Genomic DNA, 24,448 nt, shown 5'->3' with positions numbered 1-24,448 from the left:
AGAGCCATCGAATCTCCTGTGGGTCAATTGCTAAACATTGTAACATCAATAACTATATAGACCTAACTAATAAAATGACTGTATTTTCCAGCACTTTCCATCAATGATCAATGGTAATCAGGTGTGATATCATGGATTGCTGAAAATCCTGATGCTTTAGGATTTTATATAAGAGAAGAACTAAATGGGGGAAGAAAATCATCTCGTAAAACAGGTGGAAGTACAAGGTCAAAATATTTAAAATATTGAATCACCATTACACAGGTTGATGAATGACAAACTTGATATATAATAGACTAAAATGCATATATGTATTATCTTATCTATAATAATCTTCATGTTGTTAGTAGAGATCATCTACGTGGCTCATTTTAAATAGCTAAAATTTTTAATACACACTGACTGTACAATAAGGAAAACATCCCAATTAGTTTTTGTCTTAAAAAGAATTCTCTCATCCTGGAGTGGGGAGAGATTTCAAAAAGACAAATATCTCTTCCCAAAGATGCTTTTATAGGTGGGTTTATGCAAGCAAGCTTGACACTTCAGGTCCAAGGCACTGATGAGGTTTCAGTGATGGCTAATGCATTTCTGTTATGTTGCATAAATTATCAGTTCCTATACAGTTTACCCAGATATCATCAGAATAACTGATTATATTTTAGTTTTCCTAACAATATTTTCCTCCATTCATTCTATGTGATCCTTCATCTTGTCGCCTTTGTGGCCTCCTTTTGTTGAGAAGTGAGGACACCAGTTAGATACTAATGCTCTGACCCCTGTGACACATAGTCAGGCTAGAATAGGCTCACCTTCACATTTCACATTGTCCTCTCATTTGGAATCAGACTCAAACAGATTAGGATTTTTCAAAGGATGTTATTTAATTTATTTGATTTAGGCCAACATGATGTGGAATTAATATTTCTTTCTCATCATAAGAAAAGATATTGTCAGCAAGCTGCAAGAGAGAAACATCTCTGATAGCCCCATCAAAGAGATAAACTTCATTTCAGCATATTCGTTCCTCAAAATAAATGTTTGAGAATCCTGCCTTGCTATATGTATAAGACACTGGTTATTCCATGTGGATCTGAGAAGCCTAGGACAAAAGATGCGAGCACTGGAGAACGAGAGAGAGAACCTTATCAAGCGACCTCCTCAATTTCCTTCTAAGCACAAATACACCACGTACCTAGAAACTCTTGACTCAGTTATGTTTGGAATGAAGTGTGAAAGACAACAGTGAATGTCTCTCGAATACTTGTTTGGTAGCTTAGAACTGATATTTAAGGCACTAAATATTTCTCTGGGTTTTTCCACTTGATCTGTTTTACAGATCAGTTAGGACTGATCTCATTTTTTTATTACTTTTATTTTTTTTAAGTGGGATGGCGTCTAATCCACCTCATATTTTTTTTATTTATTTTATATGAGTACACTGTTGCTGTCTTCAGACACACCAGAAGAGTGCATCGGATCCCATTACAGATGGTTGTGAGCCACCATGTGGTTGCTGGGATTTGAACTCAGGATCTCTGGAAGTGCAGTCAGTGCTCCTAACCGCTGAGCCATCTCTCCATCCCTATTACTTTTATTTTTATACAGTCCAGTTTTTGCCCCCTTCCAGGTCCACACTCCCATAGTGCCTTCATCTTATCACTACTCCCTTGTTGTCTCTAAGAGGATGTTTCCATGCCAACCCACCCCCCACCAGGCCCCCTCACTCCCTGGGACATCAAGTTCTCTGAGGGTTAGGTGTTTCTTCTCTCACTGAGGCCATACCAGGCAGACCTCTGCTGTATACGTGTTAGGGACCTCGTATCAGCTCATGTATGCTGCCTGGTTGGTGTGAGCCTCACTTTCTTATTTGTAATGAGGTGGAGAATACCCGACTCCTTGGGAGAATGAGATGGGATGACACACCTGTCACAGCACCTGTCACAATGGTCCCTTCACAGGGGAAATCTTGATAAATGGCCTAATGGAAAGAATAAAAGTTTTCATATTGTCTCAAAAGGTCACCTGACATTTACATTTTCAAGGAGGCAAGAGGGTATTTGTACCCATAGACATACCCTCAATCAGAATTCACATAGTCCTGCATTATTTATTCAATTCTCAATTCTCAGAATAACTAGGAAAACAATGTCCCTCAGGGTTCACTACAGGTCTCCTATGGAAGCAGAAGCCAGTTTTTATTATTATTCTTGTTGTTGTTTTCAGCATCATTATAATGATAATGATGATGACAATAATAATAATAATAATAATAATAATTTGAAGTGTTCTTCTGCCTGCATGTATGTGTGTGCACTACATGCATGACTGGGGCCTATGGTGGCTGGAAGAGGGTGTTAGTCCCCTAGAACTGGAGTTACAGACCCTTTTGAGGTGCCATGTGGGTAGTGATCATTGAAACTGGATCTTGTGGAAGGGCAGCCAGTACTCTTAACTATGGAGTGATGCATCTCTCCAGCACCTGAAAACAGTCTTTAAAAATCCCAAAAAGGATTAAGAGAAGTCCCAGGGGGTGTAAAGGATTTCATAGTTGTGATTGTAGTAGAGAAAATAACAGGAACTGAATGTTGGCAAGAAATAGTCTACATGCAAAAGCCCACGTTTCACTGCTGTGCCTGACAGCTTGCTTGGTTGACACCAAGTTTGTCATTTGAACCCCCAGGAGGTATCAGAATTCATTTCTGACATATGCTTTTCATATGCCTGTTTCGTATTGGCCCAAATGAGTCATAATGTAGACTGAAACTGAGGAGTATGAGTGGGAATTTGCTGGGGGATGCTGACTAAGAGAAGGCAGCAGTCTACCTGAAGACAATTAAAAAAATAATAAACACACTTGGTCTCCCAATAATGATTTTATTTTTATGAGATGTTGTGTAAAATTACTTAAAACACAAAGTCATAACTGATTATATATTTAGCTACTTGATCTTAGTAACACATAATATGGATACATGAAATCAGGGTTTTCCAAGGAAGGGGTATGAGAGGATTCTTCAACCGAAAAAGCCTGAAATCTGACAGAAATGTTAAGTTCCCAAAACTTTAAATCTACCTCAGAGGTCAGCATCAGTCCAGAAAGGTCTTAGGTGACCTGGTATAATATGGGGCAGGAAGAGAATGACATTTTGAACTTTTGAATTAATACTTATTGTGAAGTTTGAGTGAACTTTAGGTAACTCAGTTTCCAGTATTAATATTCCTCTAATGTAAGAGATGTACTCTTGTTGAGAATGAGCTCTGTGGACCTGGGCTTGATTTAAATCACCTTCACAGACTCTTATATATTCTGGAACTGTGCCCAGAAATGCAGATTCAAACTACTCCCCAGGGGGCCTTTGTTCTGACAAGTTCCTTGTTGGACACCAAACTTGCCGTTTTTCTGGGTCTGTTTGCTCCCAAGAAGGCATCAAACTTCCATTCTGACATAACCTTTTCCTATGCCAGTGTGCAGTTTATTATAAAGCTACAAATTAAAGAATCCTCTCTTTTCAGGGTCAAAAAGATATTTTGGGGCGCAGCCCAGAACAAAAGCATGAATAATTAAACTCAAGTCACCATAGAATATATCAAAGCACCATGTTCAAAAGGTTAAAAATGTAAAAAGTGACCTTTATGTCATCTAATAATACAGTGTTTTGTTGTCGTGTTCAAAAATCATCAGAAGAGAATAGAAAACTTGAAACAATAGTCAAAATGGATGAAAAGTTTTCCAAGTGTATATTCAGTTTTGTGGTTAATAAAATACTTTTTCAGGGCAGTTCTGTTTTACTAAATAGCGTGCGCTCTATAACTTCAAGGATAAGCTAATAGAGAAGTGTGATTTAAACCACATTCTAGATCTACTCAGTGGTTTTAGATAGTAAGTAAAAAGCTATACTTGAGTGAAATGGAAAAGGAACACAACTTACAATTTCTTTAAAAGGAGAACCTATATATTTAGAGACTGAATAAGCCACTACCAACCTATGGCATATATAGAAGGGTATAGCATGCTAAACTTAGTGCCCACCTCTCATGCTCTATCATATGGTTGGAAAGTGTAAGAAGTTCAAATTGGCCCTTGTTCAAGAGAAAAAAATATCGGATGAAAATGGACATAAAACTCCTCTAAGAAATGCCAGCATTTTCCAGGGAGAAATCTGAGACATCAAATCACCACTCATAATTTGTTTTTAATTATAAGTTGAGATAATTCCCCCAGATACTTCTAGATTATAGATAAAGCTCACATATGACAATCTCCTGCCAACGGACCAGAAAAAGAAGGCACTATCACTGAAAGCTGGTGGAGTATAAAGGTTTATAATTATACTTGATTTCTGTTCTGGGGGGAGTAAATAAAAGCTTAAAAAAAGCAAGAATTATATATTATACTGATGTCATAAAGATCATTTGTGTGGGCCTCCAAACCATTGCTAGGCTGATTACATGCATCCCACTAACAGATTTAAGACACAAAGGTGTCCATTTCTCTAAGAGAACTGCCTTTTCGGCAAGACATAGTCTCTCTCTTGCCTTGGAGCCAAGTGATGGGAACTCTAAACACACTGCGAAGCTTCTGTTGGAAGCGGTTTCCAACGAAACAATACAGGAAGGGATTAACACAGCTGTTGGTGAATCCCAGGAGGATGGCAAAAGGAAGTGCCAGGTCAATGACTGCTATAACTTCACAGCTATTAATGATACCCATCCAGGTCAGAGCATCCAAGAAGGTCAGAACATGGAAGGGAAGCCAGCAAATGATGAATGCCAACACAACAGCAGCTGCCATCTTCAAGACTTGGTCACGGGTAATTCTGTTCTTCCCATAGCTATTGGTCTTCAACAGATGTTTTCTGATTCCAAAGTAACACGTTGCTATGAATATTAAAGGAATGATAAAGCCAAGAATATTTTTCATTAAGGCAATCCCAGCAGACCACTGAGCATATTTCTCAGGTGGGAAAGCCATAATACAAGCATTCACACCTAAGTATTCGATGGTTCTGACATCTCGGAAATAAAATGTTGGCAATGAGGACAGACAAGCCATACACCAAACAAGGGGAACTACGTAAGATGCTTGCCAGGGATTCCTTCTCTGAGACAGAAAAGGGTAGATAACCGACTGGTACCTATCAACACTCATGCAGGTAATAAAAAAAATGCTTGCAAACATGTTCAGGGTCAGAAAAGAACCAAACACTTTGCACATCACAGGTCCAAAGAGCCAGTCATATCTATAAGAGTAATAGGTTGCCCACAGAGGGAGGGTGGCCAAAAGAAGTAAGTCGGCCACAGCCAGATTGAAGATGTAAATGCTGGACACCTTTTTAGGGCCCTTTTGACAACAAAACAGTGAGACCACAACAATGTTAACAGCAAAACCAATCACAAAAATCATGTAGTAGAGAACAGGAATTGCTTCCAAATGCTTATCTGCTGAACATGTGTGAGCAGTTAAATCTCGGACTCATTGGTGCCAGTTAATTGAGATTATCAAAGGAAGACTGCTGGTGATGTTTCTGCTGGTGGCAGCAAAACTGAAGTTGTCCTTCATATTGAACTGTCAGAGACTCCCAATCCTTACACTCTTTCTGGGGGAGAAAAAGAGAAGGCTAAAGGCACACCGAAAGCCTAGTGGAAATTTGACTCATAAGCATTTTGAAAATTTGTCAAAGGCCAAAATAATGTAAGTGGTTATAGAAATCAAAAAAGCACCATGCCTGGCTGGCATTTACTGGCTGAGAGTACTAATACATCTTGAGGAGGAAAAAAAAACAGCATTTCCTCAGTAGCATTAGACTGAAAATTCTGAAGAAAACATCTTGTGTCTCTCTTCTCTCATCTTTGAAAAGTCAAGAGCCAAATGACTAGTATAAAAACTAATCAGGGTAGACGACATGAGACAAACAAGGAGCCGAAAGACAATGTGATAGTTAAAAAAACAAGACGATTTTTCCATCTGTGTGCTTTCTAGAAGTCTTGCTGCTACCCACTGCTTCATAGAGAAATGCTTTCTTGAAGTAACTTATTATGTACAACTTGTTACAGCTATGGAAAGTATAAGTAACATAAACCATAGGGAAAATAGGTAAGTGTACTGAGAGCTGAAAAAATAGGCAGAAGGCACATATTAGGCTAAAGAGTCAGGGTTGGGTTTTGCTAATTAAAAAAACCTATTTTTCCTTTGTTTTAACAATAACAAGAAGAAATTACAGATATGAATGTATTTCTTTACCTAAAAATTTTGATAATCAATACTGGTTTTCAATACAGATATTTAAATCTGATTTGTTTCATAATAAACAAATCCATTTTCAGTTTAAATAGAAGATAAAAAAAAAAACAGCAAACCAGTCAGGGGCAGACAGACATAGCTTTGGTGGTTCAGTTAAATCAGAATTAGACGTAAGTGACTAATTATGATATAGTCTTGCCACTTTTTCTTTGCTATCTTTTCAGTGTAACAGAAATGAATAGTCATTACCTTCCAGAATTAACAACAGTGTTCAGGTGCGAAGCCTGTTATTTTCTTTAAACTAGCAACACTACTTAGAAACAAAAGAGAACTAAAGATAAACACAAAGAGAGCAAAACTATTACACCAGATCATTTCAAAGTACATACAAGCACATACTCTATTTTAAATGTAACCTCCAGAGAACTTCCTAAGAAACGGCAAGCCACCGTTTCTGTCAAAGGCCCATTCTTTTCTCTGACCTTCGAAATTAACATGCAACATCAAAAATAAATCCCACTAAAGACTTACTAGTTGCCAGTGTTTAAAGCAGTTATCATAAATCAGCTTACTGAGCTTCCCACACGCACTCCTGTAAGAGAAACAGCAGTTAAAGAATTAAGGCATTCTGCAAAAGGCAGTGTTAAAAACAGGAAAAAGAAAACATTCATACATGCACACATACAAACCTTTTTATTGCTGAATGTTCCCCTTCCCGAGTCAAGCATGTGTAAATTGTTCTGACTTACCTTAAAATGCAGGCTGAAGAGAGCTTTCAATTCTGTGCTCGCTCCATCCCCAGACTCTGGGATGTAACTGCACCAGACCTCTGGTTTCCTTCTTATATATTCGCTCTGTCCACTGGGGAGCCTTCAACCTACATAATTCTGGAGCTGACTTATGAACACTTGCCAGCTTTCCAGAGGGCTTTTTTTTCTGGCTGCAAAACATTAATCTGAAATTCTCATGTCTCCAATCATAACAGCTCATTCAAATAAATCTCAAACAAAAAAAAAAATAAAGTTTCCACAAATGTGTTAGAGAATTTTAAACTCTGTGGCTTTCTTTAAGAGAAGAATATAATTTTTAGCAGAATTTTTTTTTCTTTCTATTTTTCTGATCCTGGCTTTCTAAAATCAGTTAAGGACTAGAAAGAGTACAAAGTTGGTTCTAGTAGCAGTTTTTGTTCACAAGCATCTTTTACAGCTTTCAGTACATTTTAAATGTTTTAACATTGTTTATTAAAGAATGGTAGCCATTCTACTTGACATCTGTGACTTTTAAGTTTTTTACCTTACTTTGAACCATTTTGGTCAGTTGCCCTGCTGCTAGAAGGTTGAGGATAAGAAGGATAAAATTTTGTCAGGACAAAAATAAAGTTCCATTTAGTGCCTTTTTTCATGTGACTGTCATAACTGTAGCTCAAATATACAGCAGACAAGGTAAAGGATGATTATGCTGCTATTGTTATGACGGTTTTTCCTTTTCTGTGGAAGAACAATCCCCTTCATACCAGCCAGAAGCAGCAAAAAAAAAAATTAAATAAAATAAAAATGGAGGCAGTCCATACGAGGTGATGGTACTGGACAGTACCAGCTGACAGCAGGTCCTCCGTGCCTAATGATGTACTAAGTACTGTGTGCTCACTAGATCAACAGAGAGCACCATAGCAAGTGGTAAGCAATGGCCTCTGAAGGCCAAACACTTGGCTTCACAAACCACATCTCAGTTCTATGAATGGAGTCACATGACTTGCCTTCTTCTTGTCTCTGCTTTCTCATCTGAGAAATGGGGATATTAGTTACTCATAGCATGAAGTTACTAAAAGTAAATGAATCATTATATTTAGAGTACTGAAAATGATGCCTAACACACAGCGCATACCCTAAAACGTATTAATAGTATTGCCAATCTATGATTCAGGAAACACAGGGTGACAGATTTTAAATAAATTCCCTGGGGTCCCATAGCTGTTATGAGGACATGTGAATTTCAACAAAAGTAAACTCTTGCCAGGACTCATATGTTTTAATCTCTACCCTGCTTGCTGATCCTTTTGTTTCACCTTTTGTTCAGCAAAGAGAATACATACAGTATTTACAGACAGTCTTCGTTATGGACAGTTAACAAGCTATTGCAAAAGAGTCAAAGAAGAAGAAAGTTTGCTATGCAAGCAAAAGTGTTCTTTTTTTAATGTATTAGCAAAACAGAAATCAGGGAAGAGAAATATGGAATCGTGAAATTTTCTGCAGTTAGTGCTGATAACCAAGCAACCCACAACACCACAAAGAGATCTGCAATTACAATGATTCCCCTGAATCCTATTCTTCAAGGAAGCAGGGCGTGGTACATTGGCAGTACCATTTTTTTTTATTTTTAACTTGAAGATTGACTTTAAAAGCTTTGGGTCATTTGAATAAATAATGCCTCCCAAGCTGCAAGCAGAGGAATATATATGTTTGTTCTTAGTATTTTCATAGATAAGTATGGAGTTCAGTAGAACAAGGAAAGAGAAGTGTACCAGAGTACAAAATTACAAATGTCTCAAGAAACAGCAGACGACTTGTGATATCTGTCTGTCCACTGATATTAAAGTAAATGCTACAAGACAAGAGCATATAGAAGCAATAAGTGTTGTTCACATTGTCTGAAAATTGCAGTAATCATAAAAGGATTAAGGACACCATTGTAGCGCTTCTTTTGATTAAATGAATTTGAACATTTGCAAAACTCACCTAATATACACATACACCAGTTTGTAAAAATCTTAAATATGTCTGCCTCATGCTCTTGACAGATCCAGGTAGAAGCTCTGTTTAAATAATGGAAACCTGATGTCTGGGAAACAAAAGACTGGGCACATATGTTTATCGGCAGGAGATTTGAAAAGAGAATGAGTTTCAGTCTTTGTTTAAGCCTGGTTTCTGCCTTCATTTCAAATGTTTGTTTTTGCCACATACAGGGAATTTTCCAGGCTAGATCTTCTGAGTGGTCAGGTTCCTATCCTGTTCTAGTTCAAGCCCCCCTTTGTGTTCACTTGCAAAGAAAATGATCATGCAGTGAGCTATAAACTTTAGAGGGGGGAAAAAACCCTGCAGGCTGCCCTCCAAGAGACCCAGCCTTGAACACTCTTTAGAAGCAGGGGACCTTGTCTAGAGCTTTCATTCTTCACTACAGCAAGTTCTGACGTAAATAAACTTGAAAGAGAGACACTTCCCGTGAGGTTAAAAAGACCTTTACTTTGTTTCTTCATAACTTTAAAATAAAAATGTCCACAGACCAAAGACAAAATTTGTAACTGCAAGGAATGAAGGGGGGAGAAAAAGGAAATAGCAATAATATTGACACCACTCAAAGCAAAAAAGAAAAAGTACAGCACATTATTGATTCAGCAACGAACTCCCAGCTAAGCCAACAATGTAAATACACTTGAGAGTCAAATAAATGTCAGTCATGGGAAGCAATACAACACGAGGAAAAAACCATTCTCCCGGGGACTGGATTTTTTTATTTTTAACTTGAAGATTGACTTTAAAAGCTTTGGGTCATTTGAATAAATTATGCAGCTCTTAAGAACAAATTAATCTAAGCTAGCAGATTTAATAGTAAATCACATTTTTCTGAGAACCTATTCTTTCCTGTAAGATTACTTAACAATACATTTGAAAGGACCGAAGTTTTCGTTTTAAGATGGATTTATTTTTCCTGTATGTGTATGAGTGCTTTGCTTTCGTAGACAGAAGTGCACTATGTGCATGCAGTGCCTGCAAAGGACAGAAGAAGGCATCAGATCCCCTAAAACCAGAGTTAACAAAAGTCGATGAGCTGCCACATGCATCCTGGGAAAAAAACCAAGGTCCTCTGCAAGAGCAGCAAGTGCTCCTAACCACTAAACCATCTCTTTAGCTCAAGGACCAGGGTTTAAAAAGTTATTTTTTCTCCAATGATGAAAGATACAAAGTTCATGAAAAAAATTTGTTCCCTTTCTCTACCTTCCTCCCTATATAGAGTACGCTTCCAAGAAGGAAAGTGGTGTGTAAAATGTGCTGGGATACATGATCAGTATCAAGGTGAGGATTAGAGCAGCTGTTTTGTCTAAATATTTCAGATATTTTCCACGATCCCAGGCATCTCTGAGTTCCCCTCCAGACCAATTTTCTTTCACTTCTCCCAGATTTAATACACTCTCTCATCATACACATATACACAGAAACATACTTCATACTAGTCTTCCTTCAGTTCATTTATCCATACTCCAACTGCCACTTTCCCAGATCTGAAAGGGCCTGAATGCAAGGAAGTTAATACAGCACTTAGAATCAGCACGTCCCTCCTCACATATCATTTCCGTGCCTCTATTTGGTTTCCAACACAAGGAGAATAGGAATATACAATGAAATCGGGGGGGGGGGGACAGAAGGTCCTCTCTTCGAAATTAAATAATGGGAATAAAGATTGGTGTCTCATGGCCATAAATCTCAACATTCAGAAATCTGAGGCAGGAGGATTGCTGTGAGTCTGATGTGGACTTGAGTTACACTCTGAGCTTTGGATCAGTCAAAGCAACTTTAAAAAGCTAATCACTCATGCTGCTTGTATCTGGCTTGCACTTATTTTGGATGCCTTATCCATCAGAACTGATGGCCTCCTCTTGTTCTCCATGTTTATATTACTCATTTGTAAGAATATGCCAGAGTCTAGGAATTCCCTTCCTTACAGAGGTTTGTTTTTGTTGTGCTTACACACATAGTTTTGAGAAGTTGGCTTCTCACTGTATAAATGATGGATCACACAGGGTATTTAGAAGGTTGCAGGTGGCCTTCTGTAGAGAGGTGTGGCCTCATTCAGCCCATCTGTTAACCCATCAACTTCCCTTCCCAGATCTCATTTCTAGTTTGCATTTATTTCCATATGAAGGCTAGGTATCATTTCATACACATTTACTTGACTGTTTTGCAGTGGGGCTATATGTGTTAGAGCTTTTCTTCTATTGTTCTACTCCAAGTGTTGAAAGTATTTTCCCATCACCTGTTTCAGTTTCAGGTTTTTATACTCAATGTGCAATTTTTATCTTTATATATGCTAACCTGGTTTTTAAATGTATCCGTATATCAATAATAATAAAATATACTCCCCTTTGAAAACTAGTAGTTAAATCGACCATTTTGTATAAAGCAGACTTAAGGTAAATTGACAGACATATCCCTTGCTCTGAATCTGCCTAGGCCTCACAAAAAGATTGAGTGAGAGAGCTATTAAAGCAGTTATCAAGGTGGAGTCTACGTGATGAGACGAACGGATGACTGGCTGGCTTAATGTATCCCTGAGACCAGTTGCTTTCAGTTGAATTTAGTATCAAAATCAGAAGGAAATGCTCTATTTATCTTCTCCTGAAAGGCACCTGCAGGCCTAAGCGTTAGATTCCAATCAAGATCTCACAGAAGGCACCCTATTTCCATCAAATGACATCTCAGATGCTATATAATTATACTGGTGGCAAAGTAAACTAATTAATTAAAACTGTCTATCTTCTTTGCTTACATTAGCTGAGTTGACATTTTCCATAATCCATTTAGGATAGGACTAAATTGATTAGCTTAACTATAGTACCCAAATGGCCAATTGATTAAGTTAGCCAAACCAACCAGTTGTTTTGACAATATTTTAACAGCACTGTCAAGTAGTAGGATGATTAAATTTTGTCAGACAGGATCTCTCAAAGTGTAGTGGAAAAACAAATCATCACACTTAGTTTGGTCCTTGGGCTTGAGGCCCATAAATCTAACTTTCTCAATGTACTGAGACCCTTGGTTTGTCAGTAGTATTAAAATCTTCACAAAGCAGGTACCTTATAGCTAATTTATTATTGTACAATTGAGATATCCCACCCTCTCAGTGACCCTAAGGTCAGCCTGCCAGCCCAAAACGAGTGAACTAATAATGTCCTGATTCCAAATGTCTCCTGTTTAGAACCAGCATGTACTGTATTAAGTCCTGGAGTTGAAAATAATAGTTTGCATATTTAGTGTTTACTGTTCAGACTATGCAGTCTGGGAAAACTAGCTACAAATACAGGAATTCTTTGATGAATGAAGTCATAACACACACACACACACACACACACACACACACACACACACACACACAAACACACCCTAACTGAAACATCCAGGTGTGTTAGCACAAGCATATAATTCCAGCATGCAGGAGGCTGAAGCAGGAGGATCTCAAATTCAAAACCTATCTCATGTACAGAACATTCCCCTGAGGAACCCTTTCCATATTTTCTTAATATCAAGGAGTAAAAGAAAGCTGATGTCTCCGTGTACTTTATGTTGCTGTAATAAACGCCATCACAAAAACCAACCTGTTCATAAAAGGGATTGTTGCATCCTACATTTTACAGTTCTTCACCAACCAAAGGCAAGGCAAGAACCTAGAGAGAGGAACCAAAGCAGGGACCAGGGAGGAACCAGAAGAACTCTGCATTCTGCTCCCCACTGTTTGCTCAGCTATTTTTCTTATACAGCCCTGGCACAACAGCCCAGTGATGGCACCACCTACAGTGGACTAGGCAATTAGCAATTAAACAATGCTCTCCACTGTATGCCCACACAGACAATCTGATACGAGTGATTCTTCAGTTCAAGGTTCCCTCTTGCAGATGAGTCCAGGTTTCACTCAAGTTTACAGATGAAGCTAACCTTGGAATCTGCTTTGGTGACTATAAAATCATACCAGGCAACCTGGTGACCAGGAGCATATATATCTCACCTGAGCTGTGGGAAATTTTTGCATCAAATATCTTCCCATGAATGACAATGATGAGCTCCCCAAGACATTTTCTCAACCAGTTTTGCCTCTTTTAGCTGTGTTCAGAGGCCATCTCATTGTGTTTATCCATTATTTTAAATGGTATTATTATCAATAAAGTTTATTGATATAGTCACATTCCTGCTCTATGATAGCCACCAGTCATTCAAGCTCTACTTTGATTAACTAGACAAATTCACACATTTAGAGAGAGGAGAGAGCAATCTCTCACCAAAAAGAGAGAAAAGGCAGCAAAATAATGTTCTCTCCAAGACAGGCCATCAAATCATATAAAATGTTGACAAATAAAGAAAAGATGAGTATTTGGCTTTAAGGAGTTTGTTTGCCCCCACCTCTCCTTTAGGCCACTGAAGGATAGAGCTGCACATCTTTGAAAGTGTTTTGTTTACAGGAACATAAAACAATTTAGGATTAGATGGGAAACAAAGATGGGAAACATTTGTAGGTGGACTCTAAGATTTTTACTCCAAGGAAATGCAAATAGGAGGCTTATCAAGAGGAATTATGTTTATGTAAGAAAAATGTGGACTCAATAAAATTCGTAAAATCTGTAAGCAACAGCAGAATTTATAATGCATATAATATGCAACCTAACCATGAATAAAATAGCACATATTTAGATATCTACAAATGGATGGTATTATTTACACACCTATTTTATTCTGCTTTTATTGTATAGTGACTACATAATTTAAATTGTTCCCTTTGGTTGTTATTTAGTTCTAACTTGACATATAATTTACATGTTATCTATCAATCTATTAAAATATGTAATTCAAAGGGGTTAGCAATGTGGTTCAGTGGTTAAATGGTTAAATAGCCCGATGACCTAAGTTGGATCCTCAGAATCTATGCAAGCGACAAAAAAAATTGCCTCATGCAAGTTGTTTTCTATCCTCCGTGTGTGTGTGTGTGTGTGTGTGTGTGTGTGTGTGCTTACCCCTGCAACATACAACACACATAAACACACATGTAATAAAAATTCAATTTAAACTCTACAACTTAGAGTCCTGCCTCTGTGTAGGGTCTCTATCCTCATGCTACTCACAGTTGCATAACTATCCTGGGGTGCAAATACAGAATTACCAGCTGTGGTATGGGTGATAAAGAAGTAAATCACAATGTCTTGCAGCTTAAGGAAGTCTGAGATACCATGAGAAGTGGGTTCCTGAACCTAGAGGAACTGATTCAATTCTTCAATAAGCTTCTGCAAAAGTCCTGAAGACTATTTTCAATGATCACGTTGTGAGGGTTATTTGTGAGGAACATAACGGAGAATTCTGTGGCTGTGCTGTCCTCTAAAGGGAAAGAGTTACTTTCAAATCAGCTGCTTCCCATGTTGTCTCACCGATGTGAGTGACTGTGCAGGAGAGCCATCAGGGTAGATCTAGACTTCATGACTCTGACACTGCAAACAAACAAACAGCAACCAAAAAGGGGACCAGAACAACAAGTCAATGGTAGACTGAAGTAACTGATCTAGTATTCTGCCTTTCCAGAAAGTGTACAGAGTCTCAAGTTAAATAAGGAAACCAAGACTACTAAAGAAGTTCCTAGTAAAATGTTTAAAAGACTTTGGGAGCTCCAAGAAGTCCTGTGTCCCTCATTTAATAAGGTGAGACACAGCTCCAGGACATCTGAGATGATCTTGCAATCACATCAGTGGTCACTTCAATGAGCAAGAGCTGGATATGGTCTTCTTGGGTATTAGACACTGTGGCTGCAGGAAAGAAGAATTTGAGACCTACTTAACAAACAGGATCGAGATGGAGATGCCAGAGTGAGTCTTACAGAGTACTGAATTAAAATGTACAATTCAGTGAGTTTTAGCATTAACAGACTTGTACAACAATCAGTACGGAATAATTCTAAAACACTTTCATCACTTCTAAAAGAAAGTTGATACCCATCAGCAGTAACTCTTACCCAACCCTTTCTGAGTGCTATTCTTTTCTTTTAAGCTTTAACTAGAGAGCTATAACCTGTAAATTTCAAAGGAGATTGCCTAATAGAAAAGGAAACAAATCAACACAAATAAATGATCCCCAAGACACAATGTGGTGTTAACTGTTTACAACCCAGCTTTCTCAATTTTCAGTGCCAGGAATCTGTGACCGATGAATTACAATAAACTAAGCTACTCATTCAGTTAACATTTCCTACTGCTAGCATAAGATTACTCGCCCTAATGATATATATATATATATATATATATATATATATATACATACATACATATACTATTATTTACTACTAAACCCTCAGTCAGGGTTCTTTGGCATGAGTGCAAAAAGTAAACATCATGCAAACTGTCTCTAGAGTTCATTGCATCTTATGATCCCCCAGAGTTTTTGTAAAGAGGGGTTAATTTCATTTCCATAAACATGAAATCCCCAAGGAAATGTTAGGGGTTTGCTGATGCTGAAGAATGTGAACAAAATGGAGAAGAAGACAGTAAAGTCCAAGTTGAGAATTTAACAGAGTTCACAGATACTTTGCAGTAATTATGAGAGATGTCTGTCATCTCTGTCTTTTAAGTGAGAAGAAGTGCAGTAATCGAAGCAGAAAGAGGTTTTAAAGTTCCTTGGGTCTGGAGAGATGGCTCAAAGGTTAAGAGGACTGGCTTTTCTTGCACAGAGCCTGGGTTCAATTCCCAGCACCCACCTGGCAGCTTACAATCATCTGTAACTCTAGTCCAAAGGGATCAAATGCCTTCTGACCTTTGTGGGCACTGAATGAACATGGTTCACAGACATGCATTCAGGCACTCAGATGTATGAACTAAAAATAAGTAAATAAAAATCTCAAAAGAAAAGTTACTCAATGATGAATAACGCAGAAACCAGTAAGTGGCCAAAATACCTAGAGTATGTAATGGTAGAGTGCTCAGCCCCAAATAGCACAGGACAGAAATATCATGTCTCCCACATACCAGGAAACATAGAATATATACATATATGAAGCAGACAATGTAGGTATGATCAGCCAAAAAAGATGATCTATACAAGGCCCAGTTGTTAAACCCATGAACTCACTGAAGTTGTGGTTATCTACGCACGACACATACAAGACTGGGCCTATCAATGTTTTATCACAAATGGTGGAGGGGCTTCTGTGGTCTCACCCTTCCTCAGGGACTACTGGTGGTTAACAGTTGATGGGAAAGGGGGTGCCATTTTCTTAAGTTGTTCTTGCTCCGATCAATAACTTCTACCCAAGTTAGGAGAAGAAAGTCTAAATTCAAAAACTAACACATGAGTTTATGAGGTGACCTTAAATCTCTGTATTTATATGTGTGTGTCAGTATATTCATATACAAAATGACAAGAGAAAGTGAACCAAAGTAATAAGTGACTATTTCTGATTAAGCTACGTTTTGTCTTTAGAGTTCCATTTTCCTTTTCTCCTTTCCTTCTTACTTCCAGTGGATACTTCTTTCTTATGAAGTAAATCTTCTGACAATTGCTGATTGTTTGGGCAATAAGTTAATTATCACTATTCTGAGTTTGTGTTCATGTTCAAGCAATAGATATGCGCTCTCGCTCTCTCTCTCTCTCTCTCTCTCTCTCTCTCTCTCTCTCTCTCTCCCTCTCTCAGAAGCATGCTATATTAAGAGAAGCATTCAGCTTCATGAAAGAAAAGCATAAAGAAACATTGAAGGAATTACAGACTTTGCCAGTCATCTGAGCCAAATATGGTCAATACTGGACAAACCTTCATTGCGCCATGTGGGATGCTGTTGACATTATCCACGTCTTTGAAGCCTGAGGTTTGTTCAAGCATGTGTTCTTTCAACAATCTTTTTCTCAAGGCCTACCACATACTAGGTCTTGAATCAAGTGCTGACAAAGTAAAGATAAAATTTTCCCTTTAATAACCATGAGCTTAGAGGGTAATATATTTCAAAGAACAAAATTTTCATAACAATTTCCTTCTCATTTTGGCATCATAAATATGAGAAGGTCTTAGGGGTGTTATTAGGACAAGAAAGTTAATGGAAAGGAAACAATACAGGGGTCACCTCTGGAGTGTTTTCAGCTAGTAAAGGAAAGGAGACTGAAAGCAGACCAGTACACTGCTGGCCATTGAGAAGAAGCTTGTGCTGGGAAAATAACTTTGTCACTACTTTGTCTCTCTCTCTCTCTCTCTCTCTCTCTCTCTCTCTCTCTCTCTCTCTCCCTCCCTCCCCTCCCTCCCTCCTCCTTCTCTTCCAACTTGCTTGATGGTTCCCTTCCTCTCCCTCTATTTCATCTTTCCACAAGCCTTTGTAACATTTGTCCTTGTTACTGTTTTTGTAGATCTTATGCGATGGATTGAAATAACAAATGTGTTTTCCACATATTCAAAGTGCTGGTGTACCATGGTTATCATTGGTCTCAAGGACCAAGTACCAGACAGTTCAAATGATTAGATAAACAGCACATGGATCAGGTGGACATATCAAGGAAATAATGTGGCTGGTTGTCATAAGGACAATCTAGAGGGAAGAGGGAAGAAGGCAAGTGTATTGTGGCTTATAGAAACTTAAAGTTTGTTATTACTACAAATGGACCTATGGAGCCAGCTCTTTAAATGTTCACAAATTAAAAATAAAATGAATAAAGTGTGTTTTGAAACATATCAAATTTATCTTAAAAGATCTTGAATACATCTATTTTCATCCACATTATTTAGTCACACACCACAGTGATTTAAAACTTAAGTCCTCTCCTAACTTAGGGTAAATATTGCTGTGATGAAACATCATGACCAAAAGAAACTTGGAAATGAAAGTGGTTATTTATAAACTGAATCATAGTCAGTTGAGGGAAGCCAAGGCAGGAACTTATACAGGGCAGGAACCTGGAGACAAGAGCTATTGTAGAGGTCATGGCAGAGTGCTGCTTACTGGCTTGCTCAGCCTGGTTTCTTATAGAATACAGGACCACCAGATCAAGGATGTCCCTGTTAACAATGGGCTGGACCTTTCCTCATCAATCACTGATTAAGAATATGCTCTACAAGCTTGCCAATGGAACATAATCCAGAGACCGAGCATCCAAGCATCTCCAACCAACAGATTGTCAACAAAGGTGTTAAGAACACACACCAGAGAAAGAGTCATCTTTTCAATAAATGGCATCTGGAAAATGGTATAGCCACACTCAGAAGAATGAAGTTAGATCTCTGTTACTACATGTGACTTAAACGCCCAAATGCAAGAAGCAAAAGCATTATTCAAAAGAAGACTTGCATGTGACCAACAAATATATGAAAAAATATCCAACCACAATCAATCATTGGGAAAAGGGAAATCCAAAACAAAATGAGAGAGCACCTCACCACCTCAGTAAAAGTGTGGTCATTAGAAAATGGGATCGGGGTGTTAACAAGGATGTGGTAAATTGGGAGCCCTCATACACTGTTGGTAGGAATCCAGTTTTGTAAACGCTATTATGGAAAACTATGGATGCTCCTTTAAAAATAATAAATATAGCCATCAAATCCAGTGGTTTCACTACTGGGCGTACGTCCAAAGGGAGTAAAATGAGAACGTGAAAGAGCTCTCTGCACTAGAGTATTCATTCAGCACCATTCACAGTCAAGAATGGAAACAAAGTAGCTATCAACTGATAAATGGATACAGAAAATGCCCGACATACATACTATGAAACACATTTTCAGCCAGCAAAAAAGACTTAGTGTCTCAATTGTAATTATATGGGTGAACTGGAGATAATTATATTAAATGAAATAAACCAGATGGAGCAGGACACAAATCACATGGTCTTGTTAATGTGAAAATCTACAAAGATTGATCTCACAGATGTTCAGAATGACCGTGGGGAAACACTGATAAGTGGATTCTAAGGTACAAATAGATTGTGCAGTAAGTTCTGGTGTGCTGTTACACTGTAACCGCAGATAAGAATAGTGAACTGTACATTTTAAAGGCGTGCAAAGGAAAGGATTTGAACATTTTCATCATAAAGAAGTGATAAATGTTTAAGATGGCTGTATGTTTTACCTGATTTAAACATGACATAATGTATATATGTCATTCTGCTGCTAACATACACACAAACACACAAACATATACACACAATGTTTGCATGTATCATTTCGTACAAATTTTAAAGTCCTTGGAGTTGCTACCTTACCCTGTAGCTATTTCTTGCAACCCCTGGTTAACTGTACCTTGTTTGTTGACATGCTGTCAGTATGAAACTTTACGTTGCATCTCCTTCAAGCTATTTACGTAACATTGCAAAGACATCAGAAACTTTTATTGTGCTCTGAGTTCTAGGTAGACAGTATTTAGTTACAGGACTTGTTCCTTTCACAAAATTATTTCAGAATTCTTATGTGAGGATGGTGAACTCACATTTCATAACATCACCGGTCGCAATTCCATCTGCGGAGACATATTTCAGGGTGTGAACTACATCCAGAGACATAACGTCCTGCTTTCCTGACCACTGCATGATATCCAACAAAAATCTCAGTTTTTCATCTGCATGGATGATACGGACTGGTTGGAGAACAAGCCTATGGTCTTTGGAAAGATGAGGTATGGTATGAGCATTGTGAACACTGGAGAGAGCTTTGGATCCAGTAATGGCAAGACCATAAGATTGCCATTACTGACCATGGGCAGCTTGAAAATATTTCATCAGCTATTCGAACCAGCATGGCATTACTTCTGTTGCATAGGAGAACCCCTTCCGAAACCAATCTAGTTGTATTGACTTTAGTAGTTCAACACAGTTCTTTTTGGTTCCATATTTTCTTAATTCACTTCCCAGTCCAGCTGGATTTTAGAGTTGTTCATGATTATGAATAAAATCTAAATTTAAAAGGAGAATTGAAAAACAAGTCAAGGAGACAGACAAATTAGGTTCAATCCTTGTTCCACAATTTGTTACATTGATAAGTTATTTCATTTACTGTTTCAGTTTCATTGGCAAACTTATTAAAGAGATTGTCTGAGACAATACATACAAAGAATTTAGCACAATGCTTAGAATAACATATAGTCAATTAATATTTACCATTTTAATTAAATCACTCAAAAACAAATAAATGAGTCATGTACTATATATTATTCTGTGTCGTCACTTTATATCAAAGCAAAATACATGTAGTGGGGATTTTATTTAATTTTATGTTTATGAATGCTTTTGCCTGCGTGGATATAGTTACATAGCTGGTGCTATGGAGGCATCAGATTCCCCTGGAACAGGAGTTAGAATAGTTGTAAGCCACAATGTCGGTGCTAGGAGTGAACCCAAATCCTCTGAAAGAGCAACAAGCATTCTAAACAATTGAACCATCTCTCCAACACAAGATAATGTATAGTTTTGCACAATACATTGAAAACATAAATAAAATATTTTCTGGGGACCAAGTGGTTCATGATCTAACTTCTTCAATTTTAAAATAAAAAGAATCATGGTGTTTCCTCATAGGTAATTATGAACATTTTGTGAAAATACGGTCATATAAAGTACTAAGAGACAGTACTAAGTAAATAACTGTATTCGTGCACACTGTTGCTATTATGGCTGCAGTTGTAACACTTACCCTGGTATGGGAACATATGTGTATTTTTGTAGCACTCTATTTCCTCTTTCTCTCTAAACATTCTACACCCAAACCCATCCATGGCTAGAGAACCTGAGCCACACTTTGATTAGCATTGTCACATGACCAAGCCCATGAGACCACATGATCAATTCCTTCGGAGCCTTCCACAGGAAGGTGATCAAATTCAGACTTCTGAAAGATAGAGTCAAAAATTCTGCACTGCTCCTTCCAAGGGACTGCTTCCAGTGAAAACAATCAAGGTGGGCCTTCTCTCCTAGTCCACTTGCCTCAAGGGACAAGGGCCTATTTGGGAAAATAACAAAATATCACATATGCAAGCAAATAAACAAAATAATATGTGGCACAGACCTCATGTTTTTCTGGCTTAACTTTATCATTATTATTTTTTTTGGTTCAAAATAATGACACCTTTTACAGTAAATGTTATCACTGAGCTCTGTGTACTAATATTTTAAAGTCTATTTAAAGTCATATAATTGAATGTAATCTGAAGCTCACTTCAACCAAATAACTCTCAAGTTGTGTGGCACACAGCTTTCCTTGCACTGTGCAACTTTTAGAGCATTTTATCCCCCTCCCGAGTACAATAATAAAATTACATTGTAATTATTATACTGCCAGATGGTATTATTAAAATTGTATATTATGAACAACTTGCCACAATTCCTAAATGTTCATATTGAGAAAAATTATTCAGCATTCTGCAAGACACAATCTATGAAAATAAAATTTTGAGACAGAATCTCCTGTATTTCGGGTGGCTTTGAAATCACTATATAGTTAACAATGACCTTGAACTTTGGAGACATGGGTATGAATTTTGAAATGAAGAAGGAATGGGATAAGCAGGAAAGATGCAGTATAATATGGCTGAAAAAGAAAGTGTATAAGTTACAGATATAATAGGCAGTATGGAGATTACTAATAGAAATATGGAAGAAAAGATTTTTTTGAAAAGAAAACAAAATTTTATTTCCAATAAAATTTTGCACACTAACTTGTTACAAATAGGTAATTGTGATACATAGTATGATCAAAATTTTGAGTATTCAAGGAAGAACTTTTACAATTATTTTTGTTTTTAAAATTAGTATACATTAGTTTGCCATATCATCTCGGTACTCACAAATTGGAAGCCTTTTCCCATATGTGCTTTAGCATATCTACAGGTGTCATCCATCTTCAGCTGATGACTAACAATCCAATTGGTGAGACCATAAATTTGGAAGAGAGCAAGATGGGGTGTCAGCCTAAATGGTTTTCATTTTCACCTCTTTGAGAATTGTTTTCTTGCCAGCAACGACACCTGCAGGGATCCTCTCCCCCCAACAATTTACAGAACTTAAAAGATTTTTAAGGGTGTAAAAAGTTAGAGTCATGAAATCTCTGATGCAGTAGAAGTTAAAACCCAATGATTTAACGACAAGTGGACAAAACTACCAGCAGCTATCTTTTAAAAATAACAATTAGAAGGTGAAACGAATTGAAAAACATTTGGGGAAAGAACAAAAACAAAGGCACAACAGTAAACGAAACAGAACCAAGACATACATCCTAGCCAACATACAAAGATCACAAGCCTGTTTCTGTCTGAATTCTATTTGTAATAAGTTGAGGGACCTCGTCAAGATTTCTGGAGCTGCACCTAACTCAGGTTGAGTCTTAGGGAGGATTGCTGTGGATTTCCCTGGGAGGTGCTTGTGTTAAACCTAGGCTTGGTGATAGCACCCTAAGAGGTGAGCCCAGCTTCACAAGTGCTGATCTCACTGGGTGAGGCCAAACTAAATCCTCATACAGTGAACTCACAAGGTGACGGAGACGATTGAAGCATCTCATATGTTGACCTTGTGTTAGGGTTCAGTTTTTAAAGATAGACATTTTGGTTACTTTATTGCAGTTGTATATACAAATTCAATTGTGTTACTTGAGATATTAGTAACACTAACAATGACTGTGTTCACAAGAGGAATAATTTCATGGATATGGCCTATTAGAGACTAAAAGGCATGGCATATGCATCATTGTGTATCATTTAAGCTTTATAGAATACATCTGAGGTACAAAATTGAATGAATATCACTTTATAGAAAAATTATCAGTTGGACCAAAATCACTCAATCATGTCTACTTGTCTCAAGAAGTAACATCTTTAATGTCCATGCTGCACCATCTTGGATGAGTTTGGCTGTACTCATTCTCCTTTATGGATATTTTGCTGTGATAATTATTCAGTACCATGTGCTTTCCATTCCTTTGTTTTAAGACATCAAAGGCTCCTGTGATCTTGACTTGCAAAGATTACGGAATTACAGATTTCTCTTCAGACTGCTTTAGCCCATTATTTTATTTTCCATAAATACAGACAAACTTTTATTTCCTGTGTCTTAAAATGTTTTTCTGTATGTGTTCTTTCTCAAGAAATGTTCTTTGTTAAAACTACAAACCTGTTTTCCTCCTTCTTTGACAATCATCCCTGACACAAGAAATCTCCTTGGAAACCACAGTAAACACTGACGGCATTGTAGAATTCAGAACATTGAATAAAGGGATGGGAGGCTTATGGATGAGCAATTTGTTGTAGTGGTTCTAAAGATCAACTTTTCTTCATCATAACAGCAACAGCACAAATACTTTATATTAATTTTTTTAAATTGCTGTCACATTTTCTTCCCTAATCCTTACAAAAACAAAGTAAAGAGCAGAGAAACATCTTGATTTTTATGTGGAAACTGAAACTCAAAAATAACTGAATGAGTTGGTCAAGGTCTGATGCCCAGTAAACATCATAATTATGCAGTAAGCATTTTACCCACTGAGCTATCTCCTCTCTCCCTCTTTTCCCCAACCTTGAGTTAGACATTTTGTACACCACAAGTAAAATGCTGAAAGACCAAGGTAGACTAGATAATGTATAGCATGCCTAGAATTTGAAGCTATACTTGTTTGGACAAGAAAATCATGGTCTTTTCAATAAATGAAAAGGATAGATGAACACAGAAAACATCATACTGTCTAATAATCAAATAAATATCCATTAAAGCAGGATTTCATTTTTAGCTTTCCATAGTTGAAAGTTACAGACCAAATTGTTGGTGTTTTACTCATCAATGACAGGATGAATAACTGCTACACCTTAGAAAAAACAATGACCTTGCTTAACACACCTTCGAATGGTCGATATTAGAATGATAATTCAACAGCAGCAAACAAACTAACAAATGCATTAGAAAGCCACTGTAGCATAACATACAATAGTAAAAACTGGAATATCTGGTCCTGGAGAAATGGCTTTGTAGTTCAAGCATTTGCTGTTCTTGCAGAAGAACCAAATTTAATTCCAAGCACCACAACCAGCTATCACACTGATTCTAGACGTACCTGATGCCCTCTTCTTGATTCCATGGCATCAAGAACAAATGTGGTCACATGTACACATACAGGCCAAACATGGATACATATAAAAATATTAAAAATTAATTTTAATTAACAGTTGTCAATATTACATTATTATGTCAATAAAATAGGACTCCTGATAAACTGTCAGAATTGATGAAAATGTTTAAATATTTAGTTAAAATAGCATTAAAATGTTGGGCCTACCAAGCAACCATTAGGAAAGATAAAAGTAAATCAAATTTGGACCACTAATTTAAAATTGGTAAGAAAACTATCCTAGTGTAATCAAAATTAAAATATTAATAGGAAAACACTAAGCAAACACCTTCTCATGTATAATGCAAAAGTGTTATCATTCAAAAAAAGACAACATTTTTTGAAATTCTG

General features: G+C 37.3%; 1 protein-coding gene across 2 annotated transcripts; it reads right to left on the bottom strand.

Annotated features, from left to right (window-relative positions):
- Positions 1-2,860: 2,860 nt before the first annotated feature.
- On the bottom strand, positions 2,861-7,034 carry Agtr2 (angiotensin II receptor type 2). 2 transcript variants are annotated; one of them, XM_032890558.1, is made up of 3 exons: positions 6,994-7,034; positions 6,776-6,836; positions 2,861-5,600 (listed from the first exon to the last, which is right to left on the bottom strand). In XM_032890558.1, exon 3 carries the CDS (start codon positions 5,405-5,407, stop codon positions 4,472-4,474), a length of 936 nt encoding a protein of 311 aa, XP_032746449.1. In that variant the 5' UTR covers positions 5,408-5,600; positions 6,776-6,836; positions 6,994-7,034; the 3' UTR covers positions 2,861-4,471. The 2 variants fall into 2 exon arrangements, with proteins under 2 accessions (XP_032746449.1, XP_032746453.1); XM_032890562.1 differs by lacking the exons at positions 6,776-6,836; positions 6,994-7,034 and adding an exon at positions 6,494-6,701 and having other exon boundaries at positions 2,862-5,600.
- Between the last annotated feature and the right edge of the window lie 17,414 nt (positions 7,035-24,448).

This window comes from Rattus rattus, chromosome 1 (assembly GCF_011064425.1).
Source record: "Rattus rattus isolate New Zealand chromosome 1, Rrattus_CSIRO_v1, whole genome shotgun sequence".
In the NCBI taxonomy this organism is placed as follows: Eukaryota; Metazoa; Chordata; class Mammalia; order Rodentia; family Muridae; genus Rattus; species Rattus rattus.
This window is presented reverse-complemented; position numbering and strand designations above follow the sequence as displayed.